This window comes from Lithobates pipiens, unplaced genomic scaffold (genome assembly GCF_037356315.1).
Source record: "Lithobates pipiens isolate NorthernLeopardFrog02 unplaced genomic scaffold, aLitPip1_a1.2 Scaffold_23, whole genome shotgun sequence".
NCBI classification, from domain to species: domain Eukaryota; kingdom Metazoa; phylum Chordata; class Amphibia; order Anura; family Ranidae; genus Lithobates; species Lithobates pipiens.
Genome location: NW_027507785.1, coordinates 326,213,289 through 326,235,334, shown reverse-complemented (window position 1 = coordinate 326,235,334; position 22,046 = coordinate 326,213,289). Strand labels below are relative to the sequence as shown.

The 22,046-nt window shown below is 44.7% G+C and overlaps 1 protein-coding gene across 7 annotated transcripts in view; it reads right to left on the bottom strand.

Moving 5' to 3' along the window:
- Nucleotides 1–22,046, bottom strand: part of SZT2 (SZT2 subunit of KICSTOR complex) — a 297,498-nt gene that overhangs the window by 55,611 nt on the left and 219,841 nt on the right. For 5 of the 7 annotated variants that reach the window (XR_013262121.1, XM_077450667.1, XM_077450668.1 and 2 more), the window contains 8 exons: nt 20,893–21,154; nt 19,040–19,119; nt 18,820–18,942; nt 16,441–16,643; nt 12,053–12,131; nt 11,734–11,814; nt 11,574–11,648; nt 9,984–10,043 (listed from right to left, as the gene is read on the bottom strand). Coding sequence is in view for 6 of the 7 variants with exons in the window: in XM_077450667.1 (XP_077306793.1) it covers nt 9,984–10,043; nt 11,574–11,648; nt 11,734–11,814; nt 12,053–12,131; nt 16,441–16,643; nt 18,820–18,942; nt 19,040–19,119; nt 20,893–21,154 (963 nt within the window). In the remaining variant the exon portion in view is untranslated. The remainder of the gene's footprint in view (nt 1–9,983; nt 10,044–11,573; nt 11,649–11,733; nt 11,815–12,052; nt 12,132–16,440; nt 16,644–18,819; nt 18,943–19,039; nt 19,120–20,892; nt 21,155–22,046) is intronic. The other 2 variants (XM_077450670.1, XM_077450672.1) reach the window with 1 other exon arrangement.

Genomic DNA, 22,046 nt, shown 5'->3' with positions numbered 1-22,046 from the left:
CCTTCCCTGGTCTCAGTATTCAGCGGACCCCAGGCAGCTCACTCCAGTCCTCCTCTGGTCCTCCTCCAGACACTGCACTTTCTGCTTTCCAGCTTTGCCCCCAGCTTCTTCCCAGCAGCAGTACAAGGTAAGGAAGGGGTGCACTGTAATGTTAGGGAAGGCGGAGGACTCTTGGCTTTTGAAGGTGGGGAGAACTCTTGACGTCTGATGTACGGGGGGGGGGAGGGGGTTGCTCTGGAAATCTAGTCTTAGCCCTTGTACACACGGTCGGACATTCCGACGGAAAATGTCCGATCGGACCGTGTTGTCGGATAATCCGACCGTGTGTGGGCTCCAATGGACTGTTTCCGTCGGAGAATCCGACGGACCAAGTTTTCCAGCTTGGCTATAAAATTTTCCGACAACATGATCCGATCGGACCTTGTCCGATCATGTGTAGAGAATTCCGATCGGACAAAGTGCCACGCATGCTCAGATCAAATTCCTAGACCAAAGCTATTGGCTACTAGTCTGAATGTAGTCCCGTCGTAACGAAATAACGTCACCACGTTCTGAACGTTCGGATTTTCCGACAACTTTGTCCGACCGTATGTATGCAACAGTTTCGGACAAAATCCGTCGGATTTGGTTGTCGGAATGTCCGACCGTGTGTACAAGGGCTTAGAGTTCCAACCCGGGCCTCTGAAGGGAAACGATAATGCTGATGTGGTCCGCAATGGAACGGAGTTGGATACCCCAACTTTAAGGCCAGGTTGGGTTTCCCAAGGCTGAACAGAAAGGGACAATTTGTAACACATACATGGAAAGACCAGATTTTGCAAAGCTCTCAGCGTTCCCCGCAGACAAACTGCTCTATTTTTTATTTTATTTTTTTTAATGCCACATGTTCAGGATAAATTACTTTTTCTGCATTTTTTAGTTCCAAGTACCTGCACAATTAAAAGGATTATTTCAATGATTCACCCAATTTCCATTACTGCTTCAACAGCCTAGGGCTCTGAAATGACAGAAATTCCCCAGCACGCCATAAGATTTTCTTTTTAAACTGATTGTTAATTAACTGTACATTCAAAGGATTACAAGAGATACTTGAATCTTTGTAGTAGCAGACTTGAAACTGTCACCGAATTACAATAAAATTCTCCAACCTTGCTGCGACAGACTTAAAACTGTCAGACTAAATAACCCGTACCTGTCTCAATTGGCCATTACAATAAACTACCGTAGACCGGGCCGCCCTCAGCATGGCTGGAACAAAAACATCAGAACGGCCAATCAAGTGGCTGTCAACATTGATGGACCTGTGACTGGGTTAAGTTGCTCCCCTTCATGTTTGACATACCAGGCGTACTTTCTTATGAATGCAAGTCCTGTTTCCAGCCGCCCAGCATACATCTTGTCCAAGGCAGTGTTGATATGCTCTGGGTGCTACGTACCCTTGTACCAGGAGCTGGCCTCTACTGTGAGGTTTAGACTGGGAGGCGGAAACTGATTGCAGTTCACTGATGGCCAGCCATATGCAAACTAGGGCTGCAACTAACGATTATTTTCATAATCGATTAGTTGACCGATTACTGTTTTGATTAATCGGTTAATAACCTTAAAAAAAAAGTGTGGGGTCTAATTTAGTTAATATGTAAAGTTTAAAAAAAGGCAATTTATTCTTAAATATCTCTATATGCAGTGGTAAATATAAATAACCAACTATATGGTTAGGGAGTAAAATATCTAATCTACTCTGAGAATAACAGACAGAAGAGATATACTGTATATATTAGAGGATATATATACTGTATATACTATTAGAGGATATATACTGTATATACTATTGAAGATGTACTGTATATACTATTATAGGCTATATACTGTATATACTATTAGGAGAGATATACTGTATATACTATTAGAGAGATATACTGTACTATTAGAAGAGATGTACTGTATATACTATTATAGGCTATATACTGTATATACTATTAAAGGAGAGATATACTGTATATACTAGAGGAGATATACTGTATATACTATTAGAGAGATATACTGTACTATTAGAAGAGATATACTGTATATACTATTAGAGAGATATACTGTACTATAAGAGATATACTGTATATACTATTATAGGCTATATACTGTATATACTATTAGAGAAATATACTGTACTATTAGAAGAGATATACTGTATATACTATTATAGGCTATATACTGTATATACTATTAGGAGAGATATACTGTATATACTATTAGAGAGATATACTGTACTATAAGAGATGTACTGTATATACTATTATAGGCTATATACTGTATATACTATCAGAGAGATATACTGTATATACTAGAGGAGATATACTGTATATACTATTAGGAGAGATATACTGTATATACTATTAGGATATACTGTATATACTATTATAGGCTATATACTGTATATACTATTAAAGGAGAGATATACTGTATATACTATTAGAGGGTCAATCTGGTAAATATGATCAGACTCATTAACTTTAACCCCATTTTGTTACTGGCCGATTAATCGATTATGAAAATAGTAATCGATTAGTTGTCGATCGATTAGTTGTTTCAGCCCTGATGCAAACCCTGCTTCCCTACTTCAAATAGGTACACACATACAATCAAAGAAAAGACCCAATCACCGCACACCAGCAAGACCCAAGTGTAATGTACGGTGGGGAAAATTATGATTTCATCTCCTGCAGATTTTGTAAGTTTGCCCACTTACAAAGACATGAAGGGTTTATATTTTTTATCATAAGTGTATTTTTTATGATAGACACAGAATATCAACCAAAAATCCAGAAAAAAAACACAATACAAGTGTTATAAATTGAGCTGCAGTTCAGTGAGTAAAATAAGTATTTGATCCCCAAGCAAAACAGGACTTGGTACTTGGTGGAGAAACCCTTGTTGGCAAGCACAGAAGTAAGACATTTCTTGTAGTTGGTGACCAGGTTTGCACACATCTCAGGAGGGATTTTTGGTCCACTCTACTTTACAGATCTTCTCTAAATCCTTAAGGTTTCTTGGCAGCTACTTGGTAACTCCAAGTTTTACCCCCCTCCAAATATTTTTTTATAGGATTAAGGTCTGGAGACTGGCTAGGCCACTCCATGACCTTAAGGTGCTTCTTCTTGAGCCACTCCTTTGTTCCCTTGGCGGTATGTTTTGGGTCATTGTCATGCTAGAAGACCCATCCACTGGCTGAGGGATTAAGGTTCTCATCCAAGATATTACAATACATGACCCCGCACATTGGCCCCTCAATGCAGCAAAATCGGCCAGTACCTTTAGCAGAGAAACATCCCCAAAGCATAATGTTTGCATCTCCGCGCTTGACTGTAGGGATGGTGTTCTTAGGGTCATAGTCAGCCTTTTTCTTCTTCCAAACACAGAGAGTCAAGTTAATGCCAAAGAGCCGAATTTTGGTCTCATCTGAACACATCACTTTCTCCCAATACTTCTCAGAATTATTTAGATGTTCATTGGCAAACTTCAGAATGGCCTGTACATGTGTCTTCTTGAGGAGGGGGACCTGTACATGTGTCTTCTTGAGGAGGGGGACCTGTACATGTGTCTTCTTGAGGAGGGGGACCTGTACATGTGTCTTCCTGAGGAGAGGGACCTGTACATGCGTCTTCCTGAGGAGGGGGACCTGTACATGCGTCTTCCTGAGGAGGGGGACCTGTACATGCGTCTTCCTGAGGAGGGGGACCTGTACATGCGTCTTCCTGAGGAGGGGGACCTGTACATGCGTCTTCCTGAGGAGGGGGACCTGTACATGCGTCTTCCTGAGGAGGGGGACCTGTACATGCGTCTTCCTGAGGAGGGGGACCTGTACATGCGTCTTCCTGAGGAGGGGGACCTGTACATGTGTCTTCCTGAGGAGGGGGACCTGTACATGTGTCTTCCTGAGGAGGGGGACCTGTACATGTGTCTTCCTGAGAAGGGGGACCTGTACATGCGTCTTCCTGAGGAGAGGGACCTGTACATGTGTCTTCCTGAGGAGAGGGACCTGTACATGCGTCTTCCTGAGGAGGGGGATCTGTACATGCGTCTTCCTGAGGAGAGGGACCTGTACATGTGTCTTCCTGAGGAGGGGGACCTGTACATGTGTCTTCCTGAGGAGGGGGACATGTACATGCGTCTTCCTGAGGAGAGGGACCTGTACATGTGTCTTCCTGAGGAGGGGGACCTGTACATGCGTCTTCCTGAGGAGAGGGACCTGTACATGTGTCTTCCTGAGGAGGGGGACCTGTACATGTGTCTTCCTGAGGAGGGGGACCTGTACATGTGTCTTCCTGAGGAGGGGGACATGTACATGTGTCTTCCTGTACATGTGTCTTCCTGAGGAGGGGGACCTTGCGGGCGCTGCAGAATTTCAATCCATGGCGGCGTATTGTGTTACCAATGGTTTATTTGGTGACTGGGGTTCCAACTACCTTGAGATCCTTCACAAGCTCCTCCCGTGTAGTTCTGGGCTAATCCCTCAGTTTCCTCATGATCATCCTCACCCCATGAGGAGAAATCTTCCATGGAGCTCCAGACCGAGGGCGATTGATGGTTATTTTGTATTTCTTCCATTTGCGAAAAAACGCTCCAACAGTCGTCTCCTTCTCACCAAGCTTCTTGCTGATGGTCTTGTAGCCCATTCCAGCCTTGTGCAGGTCTACAGTCTTGTCCCTGACGTCCTTTGACAGCTATTTGGTCTTGGCCGTGATGGTGAGGGTTTGAATGAAAGAAAGATTCTGTGGACAGGTCTCTTTTATACACATAACGAGTTGTCGTTAGGAGGACCTTCTTACATTGACAGGACTAATCTGTGTACCACATGAGCACCTACTGTAGCCAGTCTGTGAGAGCCAGAATTATGGTTGGTTGGTAGGGTATCAAATACTTATCTTACTCACTGAACTGCAACTCAATTTATAACATTTGTATCATGTGCTTTTTCTGGATTTTTGGTTGATATTCAATTTAAAATACCCATATGATAAAGATCATAGACTCTTCATTTCTTTGTAAGTGGGCAAACTTACAAAATCTGAAGGGGATCAAATAATTATTTTCCCCACTGTAGATGAAAGCGGCTTCAGCCAGGCTCTATCCAGGCCACGGCCCTTCCCTGGCCCATGACTAAGCCCAAGTGGCTGAGCGAAACGCCTCAGTGGGTGGTGGGCCTGGATGGAGTGGGCTAAAGCCTCTCATCTACAGTGCCTTGAAAAAGTATTCAAACCACTTGAAATTTTCCACATTTTGTCATGTTACAACCAAAAACGTAAATGTATTTTATTGGGATTTTATGCGATAGACCAACACAAAGTGGCACAGAATTGTGGAGTGAAAGGAGAACGATAAACGTTTTTTTAAATCTTTTACAGATAAATATGTGAAAAGTGTGGGGGGGGGGGCATTTGTATGGCGCCCCCCTGAATCAACACTTTGTAGAACAACCTTTCACTGCAATTACAGCTGTTATGCCGCGTACACACGACAGGACTTTTCGACATCAAAAGGTCCGACGGAACGATTCCGGCGGACCATTCGATCGTGTGGGGCTGCAGCGAACTTTTGATTTGCAAAAATCCGACAGACTTTAGAAATGGAACATGTTTCAAATTTTTCCGCCGGACCCAGTTCCTACCGAGAAATCCGCTCGTCTGTATGCTGGTCCGACGGACAAAAACCGACCCTAGGGCAGCTATTGGCTACTGGCTATGAACTTCCTTATTCTAGTCCGGTCGTACGTCATCACGTCCGAATCCGTCGGACTTTGGTGTGATTGTGTGTGGCCAAGTCCGTTCATTCGGAAAGTCCGTCAGAACTCCGCCGAAAGTCCGTCGGACCTAGCCCCTCGAAAAGTCCGGTCGTGTGTACGCGGCATAAGTCTTTTTTAGGATCTCTCTACCAGGTTTGCACATCTAGAGAGGGACATTTTTGCCCATTCTTCTTTTCTTTTTTTTTTAAGTAAAACAACAAACATGTTATACTTATCTGCTCTGTAATGGTTTTGCATAGAGCAGCCCCTATCCTCCTTTTCTCGGGTCCCCTGCCGGCACTCCGGGCCCCTCCTCTTATTTGATTGACAGCAGCAGGAGCCAATGGCTGGCGCTGGTATGTGAAACCTCGTGAGATGCTATGTTAATCTAATTAAAGCTGCCAGCACTAAAAAACACTTCCTAGACATGTGAATTAACAAACTAGAATTAGAATAAGTGCAGCGCTAAATACAAAGTATCCCCTAATGCAGGGATATGCCAATTAGTGGACCTCCAGCTGTTGCAGAACTACAAGTCCCATGAGGCATAGCAAGACTCTGACAGCCACAAGCAGGACACCCAGAGGCAGAGGCATGATGGGACTTGTAGTTCTGGAACAGCTGGAGGTCCGCTAATTGCATATCCCTGCCCTAAGTGATATATAGTGCATTCAATAAACATTATAAATAAAGTACAATATGCACATTTTAACGATGTCTTTTTGTATAAATCAAACATAATGATAAATATTAAAGTGCAATGTGCAGATATTGTCCATATAGTGTCCTTATGAAAATCAAATCAATGGTGAAAAAATTGTGCCAATCCATTATATGCATAGTGAATAAACAATCTCTCCACAATAATCCACCTGTATAGGGTGTTTCTTAAACTCCTAGTACTTCCTCCACCAGTTGTGCCCTCACCTTAAAGGCTTTTTAAATGTGCCGTTAGAAATTATTAATCCTTTAAAATGCTTCTCATAGCATTCCTTCTCCTTATACGGGGACATCTCCCAGAGGATGTCACGAGGAGTGACGAAACTAGTAGGAGGGACCTGAGAGGCTGACGAAAATGGAAACCAGGAAGTACCATTCTGAGTGTAACAGACACAAGGAGCGCTGGCGGCCGGGGCTGCAGAGATGGTTGAGAGGTGACAAATCCATCTTAGCACTGGTGCTTCCTGCAGACTTAAAGCGGGAGTCCGCCGGGACTCCACGTTTTTTTTTTTTTTTTTTTAAAAGCCAGCAGCTACAAATACTGCAGCTGCTGACTTTTAAAATAGTGACACTTACCTGTCCAGCGCGCCCGCGATGTCGGCACCCGAAGCCGATCTCTAGATCGTCTCTCGGGTGCTGCCGCCGCCATCTTGCGTATGGGAATCAGGAAATGGAGCCTTTCGGCTTCATTTCCCGGTTCCCTACTGCGCATGCGCGAGTCGCGCTGCGCAATAAGGACGGTCCCCGCTGCCTCTGGGATCTGTGTGTTTCCCAGCAGGCAGCGGGGCACTTGCGGAAAGGGGCGGGCACTTGCGGAAAGGGGCATAATCTATGCCCCTTTCCGCAGAGAGCTATCCCGGAAGTGGGTGCAGATACCTGTACTGTACAGGTATCTGCACCCCCCTCACCCCTGAAAGGTGCCAATTGTGGCGCCGGAGGGGGGGAGGGTTCCGATGAGCGGAAGGTCCACTTTAGGGTGGACCTCCGCTTTAACTTATCACTGTCCAGGGTCGGGGCATTGTTGGTGCTGCTAATAACATAGATGGGCAAATATTGGTCTATCTATATAGGTCTGTCTTTGAGTTTATTGTTATGTTTGATTGGGATTGAGGGAGGGAGGGGGGGGGGGGGACTTGTATAATGTACGATCATCAGTCAGTGTTAGAATTGCTTATAAGTGTAATATACACACAGGCTTGTTTTAAGTTTGAAAATCTGAGTGCACATTTGTTATAACCTTTTTTGAATAACATTTTTTTTTTTTTTAATGGTCAAGCACTAGTGCCAGCTCTGATTGCTTTGCACGTAGTCGATGTGATTGGAGTTCATTAGCAGCAGCAAGGAGGTTTAACCCTTTGATTGACTGATTTGTAAGGGCAGCTTATAAAGAGAAGGAATACTATGAGAAGCATTTCAAAAGGATTAATCCTTTCTAAAGGCACATTTAAAAAGCCTATAAAGGTGAGGGCACAACTGGTGGAGGAAGCACTAGAGGTTTGAGAAACACATATACGGGTGGATAATTGTGGAGATATCATGTATTCACTATGCATATAATGGATTGGCACGATTTTTTTCACCATCAATTATGGCAGCACAGTGGTGTAGTGGTTAGCACTCTCACCTAGCAGTAAGAAGGGTCGCTGGTTCAAATGCCAACCACGACACTACCTGCCTGGAGTTTGCATGTTCTCCCTGCGCCTGTTCTCCCTGTGCCTGCAAAGGCATGCAGGTAGGTTAATTGGCTTCTGTCTAAAAAATTGGCCCTAGTATATGAATGGGGACCTTGGATTGTGGGCTCCTTGAGGGTAGGGACTGATGTGAGTGTGCAGTGTACAGGAATGGGAACAGTTGTAGACACTCACTCAGGTTGAACTGGATGGACTGGTGTCTTTATTCAACCTTACTAACTATGAAACTATGAATTGCAGTATCTGCTCACTGCACTTTAGTATTTGTCATATTGTTTGATTTATACAAGAACACATTGTGAAAATTTGTATAATTTACTGTATTTATAATATCGTTTATTGAATGCACTATATATCCCTTAGAGCAGTGACGGCGAACCATGGCACCCCAGATGTTTTGGAACTACATTTCCCATGATGCTCCTGCACTCTGCAGTGTAGTTGAGCATCATGGGAAATATAGTTTCAAAACATCTGGGGTGCCTAGGTCCGCCATCACTGCCTTAGGAGATACTTTGTATTTAGCGCTGCACTTATTCTGATTCTACAATGGCTGCCGCTGCTATGAATCCACCCAGCGAGGAAGGAGACAGTAGCAAGAGCCGCTGCTCTCGTGCATGCCGCTGGATCGGATCAGGCTCAAGTAAGAATAAGGGGGGGCTCCTGCAGCACAGAAGGTTTTTTTTTTTTTTACCTTAATGCATAGAATGCATTAAGGTACAAAAAAAAAAAAAAAAAAAACCCCTGAGGCTTTAGAACCACTTTAATTTTGGTGTTGGGGCCAAATTGTGGCATTGGTGCACATTTTACAATTTCTGCCAGGGGTTGTGTGTAAACTTCTGAGCGCATCTGTGCAACGTAAACATAATAATCAGGCACAATATAATACAATTTAAGAAAGGAGAACTTACACTTACCAAGTCAGTGACATTCTACCCAAACAGTGGAGGGTGACAAAATCTTACATGTGCAGCAGAAACCACCATCACCAATACACAACAGCGTTTGGGAAGGGGAGGGGGGGGAAGGTTTGGGATATTTTCGCAAAAACTGAACCATGTGCAAAGCTGTCACCAGATCACATGCCAAAGACAACGACAATTCTATTCTCCTGACCCTTTTCACCAAGCGGGGGGGGGGGGGGGGGGGAACAACTCTCGTTCTGAATCATCTCACCGCTGGTCATCTGTGACAATGTCAGAGATTTTTTTCCCGTCACCAACACCTGAACAGAATGCGCTAAAGCCCAACACCAACACAAGAAGCTTGTACCCCCAAATGAGGCCTATCGGTTAAGCTCAGCCTTGGTATTACCACCCCGATGGTCACCTCCAGAGAAGGGGGGGGGGGGGAGTATATTCATTGCAGTGCTGATGCAGAGAATCTGGTTTTTGTTTTCTGAAAACCATCTGAACATTCCCCACTGAGCCATAAACAGAATGGGTAATGTGACATTGCAGGAAAGGATCACAGACAGCGACAGGGCTGACGCGCTCATGAAAAGAGACAGGAGAACAGAAGTGACGGCGCGCCATCAGACGCGCCGCGCGGGATTATGAGAGCCGCTGACACATATTTAGAAAATTACAAAAAAAAGTGAGAGAGAAGAGGAAAGGGATGACAATTGTTCAGCATCAACACAAGAGGCACCAAACACAGGTTATTGTTCCATCACAAACAAGGACAGGAAGCGGGACACCAGGAGTGCGGATAGCGCCAAGTGCAAGAGGGCCCGAGAGCAAGGGGGGGGGGGGGGAGGAGGGGAGGAGGGGAGGGGGAGGGGAATAGACGGGACATACCGCAGACTCAGAGGCACTTTCAGGGGTATTCCTGCAATGGGTTCGCATGGAGAGGGCACCCTGATAAGAGAGGACATGACACTTGTACACAACAGGAAGAAAACGCACAGACAAGATGGCTGCTTAACCCACACGGACAGATCCCATACACAGCTCAGGCAGACACTGGACTCTCAGCGGTAAGGAACGATGGAGCAGCGGTCTTGTAAAAACATCACACAAAAGTTGGTTATTACAAATTATTTGTTTTCATCTCTATGGTGGAAGCTTTACCCACTATGGTGACATATACAGGCTTTCTCAATAGGGCAAAAGGCAATATGCAAGGAACCTATAATAATCTTTTAATTAGCTGACTGCTATACACTAAAATTTTGTGTCACCAAAATATTGGTGATTGCGATTTACTTTTTGTCATTGTACTTTGATTTTTACTTTACTGAATAATACAGAAAGACCACCTAGCATTACAAGAGCGGGGGAAGGAAATCAGGAATGAACATAAATATTCAATTATGTCTGTAAGCAAGGAGAATACAACCTATCCATTCACTGGAGACCGATGACATCACTGAGAATACAGCCTATCCATTCACTAGAGACCGGTGACATCACTGAGAATACAACCTATCCATTCACTGGAGACTGATGACATCACTGAGAATGCAGCCTATCCATTCACTAGAGAACGGTGACATCACTGAGAATACAGCCTATCCATTCATCGGAGACCGGTGACATCACTGAGAATGCAGCCTATCCATTCACTATAGACCGGTGACATCACTGAGAATGCAGCCTATCCATTCACTAGAGACCGGTGACATCACTGAGAATGCAGCCTATCCATTCACTAGAGACCGGTGACATCACTGAGAATGCAGCCTATCTTTTGACTAGAGACCGATGACATCACTGAGAATGCAGCCTATCCATTCACTAGAGAGCGGTGACATCACTGAGAATACAGCCTATCCATTCACTGGAGACCGGTGGCATCACTGAGAATGCAGCCTATACATTCACTAGAGACCGGTGACATCACTAAGAATGTAGCCTATCCATTCACTAGGGACTGGTGACATCACTGAGAATACAGCCTATCCATTCACTGGAGACCGGTGACATCACTGAGAATGTAGCCTATCCATTCACTAGAGACCGGTGACATCACTGATAATGTAGTCTATCCATTCACTAGAGACCAGTGACATCACTGAGAATGCAGCCTATACATTCACTAGAGACCGGTGACATCACTGAGAATGTAGCCTATCCATTCACTAGAGACCGGTGACATCACTGATAATGTAGTCTATCCATTCACTAGAGACCGGTGACATCACTGAGAATGGAGCCTATCCATTCACTAGAGACCGGTGACATCACTGAGAATGCAGCCTATCCATTCACTAGAGACCAGTGACATCACTGCGAATACAGCCTATCCATTTACTAGAGACCAGTGATAATACTAATGATGTAGATGATTGACTAGGAACCAGTGACATGACTTATAAATTTGGTGCAGGGAGATTAAGTCACACATATGGAGATTATATGCATTACAGACATGTGGAAGGTAGGTACCTGTGAGTTAACAGACTGGCCCATTGGTATGCGAGAACATTCCAGAGCATACTGCTTCACACAGAAATAGCATCCCTGTGGAAGAAATATACAGATCAGAATCCTGAAGACCAAAAGTCCACTCATCTCTCACCTTTACCTGTCCATTCCTCCTACCAACCTGAAAGGAGAGCTCCATCAGTACAATGCCTCCAGGCAGCGCCCTCTGCAGGTGATATGTAATAACTGAATGAGTTGCACTCTGCAAGACAAACACATTACAGGTTTTATATTATTTAATGTCTCTAAACGTTTGAAAGTAAACGTTCTGCCCAAGATCAGGCATCACAGGGCCAAGCAACCTGGCATTTTCCTGCTCTTCAGTGGTAGTCTACAGATCTTGTCAGTGCAGGTTTCCTTCAACAAAGTCGTTTTACAGTTCTGCACCGGCTAAAATAATCATCATATTTCTTTATGAGGTCCCAGCAGTGGAGACTCACCTTAGGACTGCCCTCGCTCTTTGGTTTGGACGCTCTGTTCTCTGGAGCCAGCGAGGGCACCGCTCTGATCCGCGCTATGCTGTGGACACAAAAATTGCAATTTAATTCCCGATTTAGCTTGTTTTCTATGGCTATAAACATCATTAAGGAGTCTCTGTCACAACTGCTTGAAATTATTGAAGTGGATTGATTTAAAAAGGAACTCTAGCTTTTTTTTTTTTTCATAGAAAAGTTAAAGAAGAATTCCAGGCATGGTATATTTTACCATAGCTACATTGGTCCAGTTTATGCCAATGAAACTTTGAATATACAATGCCTGGCTGATGCCCTTGGAAGCAGTAATCCACCGTAGTAGGCACAGCTATTTCCGTCACCTCCATTTGCTTCCAGCGGGCCTGGTGCATTGTGAACACAGGAGGTTAGCCATTCAGCATGGGCGCCATTCAGAGAATGCTTTCCTGAATGAATGCAAAGTGTTCTCTCATTGGACAGGGTGGGGGGGGGGGGTGATGTCACTCTTCCCACCTCATCCAATCGCAGAATGCCTTGCATTCATTCAGAAAATGCAAAGCATCATCTGATGGTGTCCCTTGCTGAATGGCCAACCTCCGGTGTCCCTTGCTGAATGGCCAACCTCCGGTGTCCCTTGCTGAATGGCCAACCTCCGGTGTCCCTTGCTGAATGGCCAACCTCCGGTGTCCCTTGCTGAATGGCCAACCTCCGGTGTCCCTTGCTGAATGGCCAACCTCCGGTGTCCCTTGCTGAATGGCCAACCTCCGGTGTCCCTTGCTGAATGGCCAACCTCCGGTGTCCCTTGCTGAATGGCCAACCTCCGGTGTCCCTTGCTGAATGGCCAACCTCCGGTGTCCCTTGCTGAATGGCCAACCTCCGGTGTCCCTTGCTGAATGGCCAACCTCCGGTGTCCCTTGCTGAATGGCCAACCTCCGGTGTCCCTTGCTGAATGGCCAACCTCCGGTGTCCCTTGCTGAATGGCCAACCTCCGGTGTCCATGCTGAATGGCCAACCTCCGGTGTCCATGCTGAATGGCCAACCTCCGGTGTCCATGCTGAATGGCCAACCTCCGGTGTCCAAGCTGAATGGCCAACCTCCGGTGTCCATGCTGAATGGCCAACCTCCGGTGTCCACGCTGAATGGCCAACCTCCGGTGTCCACGCTGAATGGCCAACCTCCGGAGTCCACGCTGAATGGCCAACCTCCGGAGTCCACGCTGAATTGCCAACCTCCGGTGTCCATGCTGAATGGCCAACCTCCTGTTTAAGGAATGCATTGGGCCAGCCGCTAAGCACGGGACTCAAAATCAATCAAGTGGAGTGGAGATCACTGTAGTAGTAGTAGTGATGCACGAATAATCATTAAGAATCGAGATTGCGATTCTTCCCCCCTCATGATCTTAACAAAGCATTTTCCTGATTCAATGCAGAGTTCTCTGCTAAAAGCCCACCGCTTGGCAGACAGGCAGTCTGCCAAGTTTCACAACATTCCTCAGCCGCTGAGCTAACTATAAACATTGTAACCTTTTTATCTTTAGGTCAAAGGAATGAACTTCTGTCTGTAAATGAGGGAAGTTTAACCAGTTAAAGACTAAGCCTTTTTTTGTCATGTGTTGGTTTCAAGTTAAAATCATTATTTTTTGCTAGAAAATTACTTAGAACCCCCCCAAACATTATATATATATATATATATATATATATTTGTTTTTTGTTTTTTAGCAGAGATCCTAGAGAATAAAATGGTGGTTGTTGCAATATTTTATTTCAGCAATTTTTTGGGGAAAAAATACACTTTAATGAATAAAAAATAAACAGTAAAGTTAGCCCAATTTTTTTGGTATAATGTGAAAGATGATGTTACTCTGTGACAATCGTGTTCTTTATTATAAGCAAAAAACTTGCGATTTTCATTTTTCCTAGAATCATGCAGCTTTACGTCTACTACACTGATTTCCAGCTTCCAGGTATAGTATATACATTAGCGTTGCGCCGTTACTAAGCATTTGCACGAGTACCTGCATTCTTGCACATGCTCCGACACTAAAATCCAAATGTGATCCCATTGCGACTTGCATTGGCTTCTGTTAAATGAAGTCACAAGCTGCAATGAAATTGGAGGTCCAAATCGCACCGATCTGCTGCTTTGAAATGGTGCTTTAGTAGCATGACTTCAAAGCTGCACTGGAGTGAACCGGAGCTTAAAGTTCTTCTGCAGATGTGAAATTTCAAAGCCGCACTGGTATTCATTTTATCACGAGTGGACAAGAAATGGGGGGGGGGGGGGGGGAGATTTACTAAAACCGGTACACACAAAATCTGGTGTAGCTGTGCATAGTAACCTATTAGCTTCTAATTTCAGTTTGTTCAATTAAAGAGGAACTGCAGTCCGCTCACATAATTTGTAATAAAAACATCTTTGGCATTCTGAAGCTTCTCCTCCAACCACTTTGCATATTATTTTATATATACTGCGATTCTGTACTTGCCAAATATGCTGTAAAAATCACCCTGCACTGAGTACAGATAAAACGAAAAAAAACAAAACAGTGATCACCATATATAAAAAAAGGCAATATGGAGAGCAGAGAAACCAGGCACTACGCGTTTCGTCCAAAATGCTGGGGCATAATTTTTTTCGTTTTATCTGTATGTGGTTTTTATGGAAATAAATGGCCATTTTTTTTTGACCTACACCATTGGAAGCTTTTTTCCTTTTGTTTTACATATTACCTGCTCCACAAGCTAGTTTGGGAATCTCCTTTTGGGGATTCATTGTCTGGTGGCCTTTCTTCCATTCTCCTGATTCCATCGAGAGAGGACTGGATTTCCTGAGGACACCGTGGATTGTTCCATACAGATTGAGGGACTCCTGGTGGCCTGCTGCATCGTTCCTGCATGATCGTGGTTCCATCCTTTTATGCTCGTTTCACCTGGTGTCGCTGACACGTAGGTCCATTGGCTCTGGTAAGAGTACCCATCTTTTCTACATCATTGAAAGTGGTTTGTAAACCCTTACAAACCACTTTGACCTACAGGTAAGCCTAGATTAAGGCTTACCTGTAGGTCCAAGAAATATCTCCTAAACCTATATGGTTTAGGAGATATTTACCTGAAGACAGCCACCACTGTCTACGGCGCATGCCGCGAGTGTCGGCTCCCGTGCGCATGCGCGGGAGTGACGTCATCGCTGTTCTGGCGAATCACAGCGCCGGAGCAGCGAGACCCACCAAGAAGATGGACGCTCGGAACTACAGGGGACAGCAGTGACTTCGCTGGCTCCTGTGTCAGGTAAGTGACACATAATGGACTACTATGCGATGCGATGCGATGCGATGCATAGTAGTCCATTATGCTTTACCTTTGCAGGGAATGAAAGAGGAAGTAAACTCATCAGGGTTTACTTCCTCTTGAAGTAATTTCTTCAGAGATCCATTAATCATTCCGGGTTTATTATGAACCACAGTGTTTGTGGCAGACCTATTGATTATTGGGACTGACTCCTCTTTTGGCTTCATTTTTAGTTTCATATTTCCTTTCACGGAATCATCTTTTAGTAGTTTGGTTGTTTTATGTTGATCTTTATTTATCAGAATTTTTTATCTCAACATTTGTTATGAGCACATAACATTTATGCACTTTATTATATACTAATATTATTCAGTCACCAGCGCTACATTTTTATCTCTTCGCATGATGTCATAAGGCTAATGACCAGACAAGAAACAGGAAGTGGGCTGTATAAGGGATTTTTCTGGCAGAAAAAAAAAAAAGTTTTACTATCCAAAAAGATAAAACAACATTTAATAGATGGAAAGATGAAAAAAAAAAAAAAAAAAAAACCTAAGTTCCACTTTTTAGCTTTGCCAATAAAACCCGGAAGCTGATTGGTTGCTATGCAGAGCTACATCAGATTCTGTGTGCACCAGTTTTAGTAAATCTGCCCCCCGGGCGTTTTTTTTTCGATTTTATTCCATTTCATATCTTTATTTTTAATCTCAGAATTTGGGATTTTTTTTTTCTGATTGTTGCAGTTCGTTTGTAGGTTTCTTTATTGGGAGACATTGAGTACACTAGATGTAAAAAGTTTATTTTTCAATTAAGGTGGCAGCAATACCCCCATTTTAACGTTTGTGGCAGTTCCTGCGGCGCGGGGTGAAAACGTTTGAGTTTATTTACGCAGTCATTTCTTTTGGTTGGAGAGTCAAGACTTCCCTTTTCCCTCAGTGAATGAGAAAAAAGGGTTTTTTTTTGTGTACATTCGCTTTAACTATAATGCAAGGGCCGGTGACAGGGTCTCTTTAAACCTTAAAATATGGTGTTTTCATTATTACTAATCAAATGACAAGAGCCCCCCTTCCCCCCAGGACTGGCACCTACCTGCGGGCAGGAGAAGCAGGCCGTAGCTGGACAAGGATGAAGCCGGTACTCTGTAGATACTGGATGTATTGCTGCATGAACGCTGTGCACAGTTCCTGGAGCCAGGGCTCATCCCTCGCTCTACTGGGAGGCATATCCGCAGAATCGCAACTGTGACTGCGGTCTCTGCCCGACGCCCCCGAGTCATTGGATCGGTGCCGTTTCTGCGGAAATGCATTGTCATACATTTTAAAATGTATCCTTCTAGTTCAAGATTGGTTCCAAAAGTGAATAACACCCCCCCCCCCCCCCCCCCCCCAGGAATGCAACACAATCTAAGGTCCAGGTTTCAGCCTAAGGGCCCAGGTGTCAGCCTAAGGGCCCAGGTGTCAGCCTAAGGGCCCAGGTGTCAGCCTAAGGGCCCCGGTGCCTAAGGGTCCAGGTGTCAGCCTAAGGGCCCCGGTGTCAGCCGGCTTAAGTTTCCGTGAGAAATACTTCTCTCCTCAAATGTTGATGTGATTGCAAAAGCAGCTCAAAAGAGGTCAACTACAGGTCAGAATGAGGTCAACTGCAGGTCAAAAGGAACCTGTCAATGTATTCTGAATGACCTCACAAGCATCGTACACTCATTTCAAAAGCACTCAGTGAAGCCCCATCAACACTGGCCCTAAAGCAGATGCAAGTCTGCAGCTTTCTTTACAATAACCCCCTTGTGATCCTGCCATGAAGGTCCTTGTTCAGGCATTTCCTGTTATAGAATGATAATTGTGTTGTCACCCTGTCACATGCACCCCTGGTGGAGACTATGAGCAGCGTTGTACTGGTGCAGGCACGGTCTACCACTGTCCCCATCAAGAAGCTGGAATATAAAACAGGCTGGAAGAGGCTAAAGGGGGCTTCAAAAGATCATCAGAAATGTATACAGTGTATTGTTTTTCTAAACCACTGGGAGTAGAAGAGGTCCTGATATCAGTGGGAAAAAATAATTCCCCGTCTATGGTGTCAGTGGGAAGAATTGTTGATGTCATTGGGAGAAATTGTGCCCCATCATTGGTATCAATCGGCCCTATTACTGGTGTCATTAGGAGAACTTGTGCCCCATCATTAGTATGAGTGGGAGAAATTGTGTCCCATCATTGGTGTCAGTAGGAGAAATTGTGTCTCCGTCATTGGTGTCAGTGGGCCTCATTTGTTGGTGTCCTTGGGAGAAATTGTGCCCTATCATTGGGCAGAATTGTGTCCCATCATTGGTGTCATTGGGAGGAATGGTGTCCCATCATTGGGCCCCATTGTTGGTGTCATTGGGAGAAATTGTGTCCCATCATTGATGTCAGTAGAAGGAATTGTGTCCCATCATTGGTGTCAATGGGCTCTATTGCTGGTGTCATTAGGAGAACTTGTGCCCCATCATTAGTGTTATTGGGAGGAATTGTGTCCCCATCATTAGTGTCAGTGGGAGGAATTGTGTCCTATCATCGGTGTCCGTGGGCTCCATTGTTGGTGTCATTGGGAGGAATTGTGTCCCTTCAGTGGGTCCCATTGTTGGTATCACTTGGAGGAATTGTGCCCCATCATTGGAGTCAATAGGAGGAATTGTGTCCCCATCATTGGTGTCAATGGGCCCCATTATTGGTGTCATTAGGAGAACTTGTGCTCCATCATCAGTGTCATTGGGAGGAATTGTGTCCCCATCATTGGTGTCAGTGGGCTCCATTGTTGGTGTCAATGGGAGGACCTGTGCCCCTTCACTAGTGTCAGTGGGGGGGGGGGGGGTGAATTATGCCCCATTATTGGTATCAGTGGATATATTAGTGTCCTAAGGGCTGTATAAAAGCAAGCAGAGGGTCGCATCTGGCCCCCCCCCCGTGCCCCAGTTTGGAGCACATTTCAACTTGTTTTATCCCTTTAAGAACGCTGCGAGTACAGATAAATTACCTGCCGATCCTGCCAGAACTCCAGTGAGACCCCAACTTCCTGTTTAAGCTGTCAACTCTGCCCCAGCTACACTGTAATCCCATGTAGTGCTGTCAGTCCTGCTTGGTTCTTCCCTGCTGGACTACAAATCAGTTAAGGAGGTTTTATGCAATCCAACACTTTGTGGCAGGATCACCAGGATTTTTTTTATTGCTTGCAGCATATAAAAAGGAGACAAATTACAGGAAAATGTGCTTATGTAGAAGGCCTGTACTTTAATTTCCCCAGACATACACTTTAATGTGAATCTGTTTCAGGGTCGCTGGATAGGTGGAAATGTTACTAGAGGTATATAATAAATGCTACTTTTCTATACAGACTGCAATGCGTAGGAATGACTCTCTGGCAACCTATCTGTTGTAGATCTATGAAATCCCAGCATTCCCTGCTAGCCCATGTTGGGGACCCCTCATGTGACTGGCATACCTTCCCTTCGCTCCGGCTCTGGTCGTTCTGAACCTGCACTTGAAACGACGGATCGAACAGCAGCGGGGTGGCACAATAATGAACCATCCTGGCAGATTGCTTCAATGTGTCCAAATCTGCCGCCTGCAGAAGAGAAAAAACAACCGGAGAATAAAGTAAAGGGCCAAAAAAAAAGAAAAAAAAATGAACGATTGTCCCTGCTGATGAAAAGGGGACTTACACTGATCGGCATATTGGACTGGGCTGACCTCTGCTGCCACGTCACAAAGAGGTTCTCAATCTTCAGCTGCTTCTCCACCTCTGCAATACAAATGTCCATGTTAAAGAAGAACTCCAGGCATGGAAAATTTTCACATTTTACCTATACATATACTATTCCTGTAGGATCCCTCTACAGCAGGGGTCTCCAAACTTTCTGAACAAAGGGCCACTTTACTGTCCTTCAGACTTTAGGGGACCGACCTGTGGCCAGTGAGAGTAGAAAATGTCCTGGCGTCAGTGGGAGTAAACTATGCATCTTAGGCATTAGGGGAAAGAATGGTGCCCCATCGTTGGTATTAGGAGGAGGAATAGTGCCCCATCATTGGTGTCAGTGTTAGGAATAGTGCCCCATCATTGGGGTCAGTGGGAGGAATAATGCCCCATCATTGGTGTCAGTGGCAGCAATAGTGCCCAATCATTGATGTCAGTTGAGGGAATAGTGCCTCATATATTTGGGGTCAATGGCAGGAATAGTGTCCCATCATTGGTGTTAGTGGGAGGAATATGCCCCATCACTGGTGCCAGTGGGAGGAATAGTGTCCAATCATTGGTGTCAGTGGGAGAAATAGTGCCCTATCATTGGTGTCAGTGGCAGGAATAGTACCCCATCATTGGTGTCAGTGGCGGGAATAGTGCCCCACCATTGGTGTCAGTGGGATGAATAGTGCCCTATCATTGGTGTCTGTGGCAGGAATAGTGCTCCATCATTGGTGTCAGTGGCAGGAATAGTGCTCCATCATTGGTGTCAGTGGGAGGAATGGTGCCCTATCATTGGTATCAGTGGCAGGAATAGTGCTCCATCATTGGTGTCAGTGGCGGGAATAGTGCCCCATCATTGGTGTCAGTGGAAGGAATAGTGCCCCACCATTGGTGTCAGTGGAAGGAATAGTGCCCGGTCATTTGAGTCAGTAGCATGAAGTGTCCCAATGTTGGTATTAGTGGGAAGCAGTTTGGCCTTTCATTGGTGTCAGTGCAAGGAATAGTGCCCCATCCTTGGTGCCAATGGAAGGAAGAGTACCCCATCAATTGTGTCAGTGGAAGACATAGTGCCCCATCATTGGTGTCAGTGACATGAATAGTGCCCCATCATTGGTGTCAGTGACATGAATAGTGCCCCATCATTGGTATTAGTGTGAGTATGGTGTTTCATTGGTGCCAACAAAAGGAATAGGCCCCACTGTTCAACTGTGAAAAGAATAGTGCCCCCTCATTGGTGTCAATAGGAGAAAATAATGATTGAATAAATGAGAGGAATAGTGCCCCAAGGGCTACATAAAGGCAGGTAAATGGCCACATCCTACCCTTGAGCCACAGTTTGGAAATCACTGTAATAGACACTGCTACTCACACGCTGCCCTGCCACATTCTGAACACAGGGGGTTGGCTGCTCGGCATGAGAGACATTCACAGAATGCTTTGCATTTTCTCATTGAATGCAAAGTCTTCTCTGATTGGATAAAGGTGGAGAGTGTGATGTCACTGCTACTTTTATGAGCTTCCCCTAATGCCACCCCATGTAAATTAGGTGGTTGTGTTAAGGCAGCCCATAGCAGGTTGAAGAAAAAAAAATGACTCAATTCCCCCATTCACACATTCGATGTGGATGGGGAAATCCTTCCCGCTGAGCCTTTGTATTTTGACAGTGGTGAGACTTCCCCGCCATCACAATACACTGATCAGCACTGATCGATTGGGTTCAATCCAACATGGCGGTTGAACAGAACTCAAATGGTACCCACCCCATCCATTCGACCCATGTATGGCCCGGGCCTAAGTTGTGGATCCTGCTGTTGAACTTTCATATCTCCTCACCTCTTTTCTCTGTGCTCTTAATCTCCAAGAACTGGGCTCCATGGCGGGACACGGTGTCCACCTCGGAGGAAAGATGCATGGGTTTCACCGGCATGACGTCCCGAAGAACCTCATCGAACGGCACAATGTCTGGAGGGTAGTGCAAGGACGGGAGGCCGCGGCCTGATGTGCTCAAACGAGTCTGTTCCTTGTTTGGAGGAGGCGTGGGGCTCCGGATAAGGGCATCTACCTCCAGGGTGGAATTGAGGAATGGGTTGGGATCCTGATTAAAAATACAAAAAAAAAGAGCATTTGTGTATATAGACAATGTCAAAAAACTCACCGAGCCTCTTACTAAATACCTTGGATTGTCTACTTTCTAAAAAGGGGTCATTTGGGGGGGTATATAATTCCTTAAAAAGGGGGCATTTGGGGGGGTATCTACTTTCTAAAAGGGGGGTCATTCAGGGGGTATTTGTACTGTCGTGGCATTTTAATTCTTCAAGAAATGAGATCGGCGGTCAGTACATCAGGATTGATCGATTTTCAGATATATATCCCACAGTTTGTGGACTCTATAACTTTCCCAGGGACTGAATAATAAACACTGATTTGGGTTATTTTCACCAAAGAAATGGAGCGGATTATATTTTGGCCGAAATTTACGAAGAAAGTTTATTTATTTGCAATTTTTTATAATAGGAATTAAGAAAAACTTTTTTTTTTTTTTCAAAAATGTCTGTATTTTTCATTTATATAGCAAAAAAATAAAAATAAAAAATGCCACCAGTGATTCAATACCAAGAAATGAAAGCTCTATCTCTCTCATTTTTTTTTTTATAAAATTCATATGGGTACAGTGTTGCACGATGGTTAGTAATTAGTCATTCAAAGCACGACAGCGTTGAAAGTTGAAAGTTTGGCCTGGGCAGATAGTGCCCGGCATTAAAGTGGTTAAATATGTTTTCAAAAAAATATCATTCAAACCAAATATCAAATCAAATATCAGTGACTTCTAGAGGGACAATCTGACACTGACACTTTGTGGGAACCAGTGACACGAATACAGTGATCAGTGCTAAAAATATGCACTGTCACTGTACTAATAACACTGGCGGGGAAGGGGTTAAATATCTAGGGCAATCAAAGCGCTGTGTGCCCAGCCAGTGTTTTTC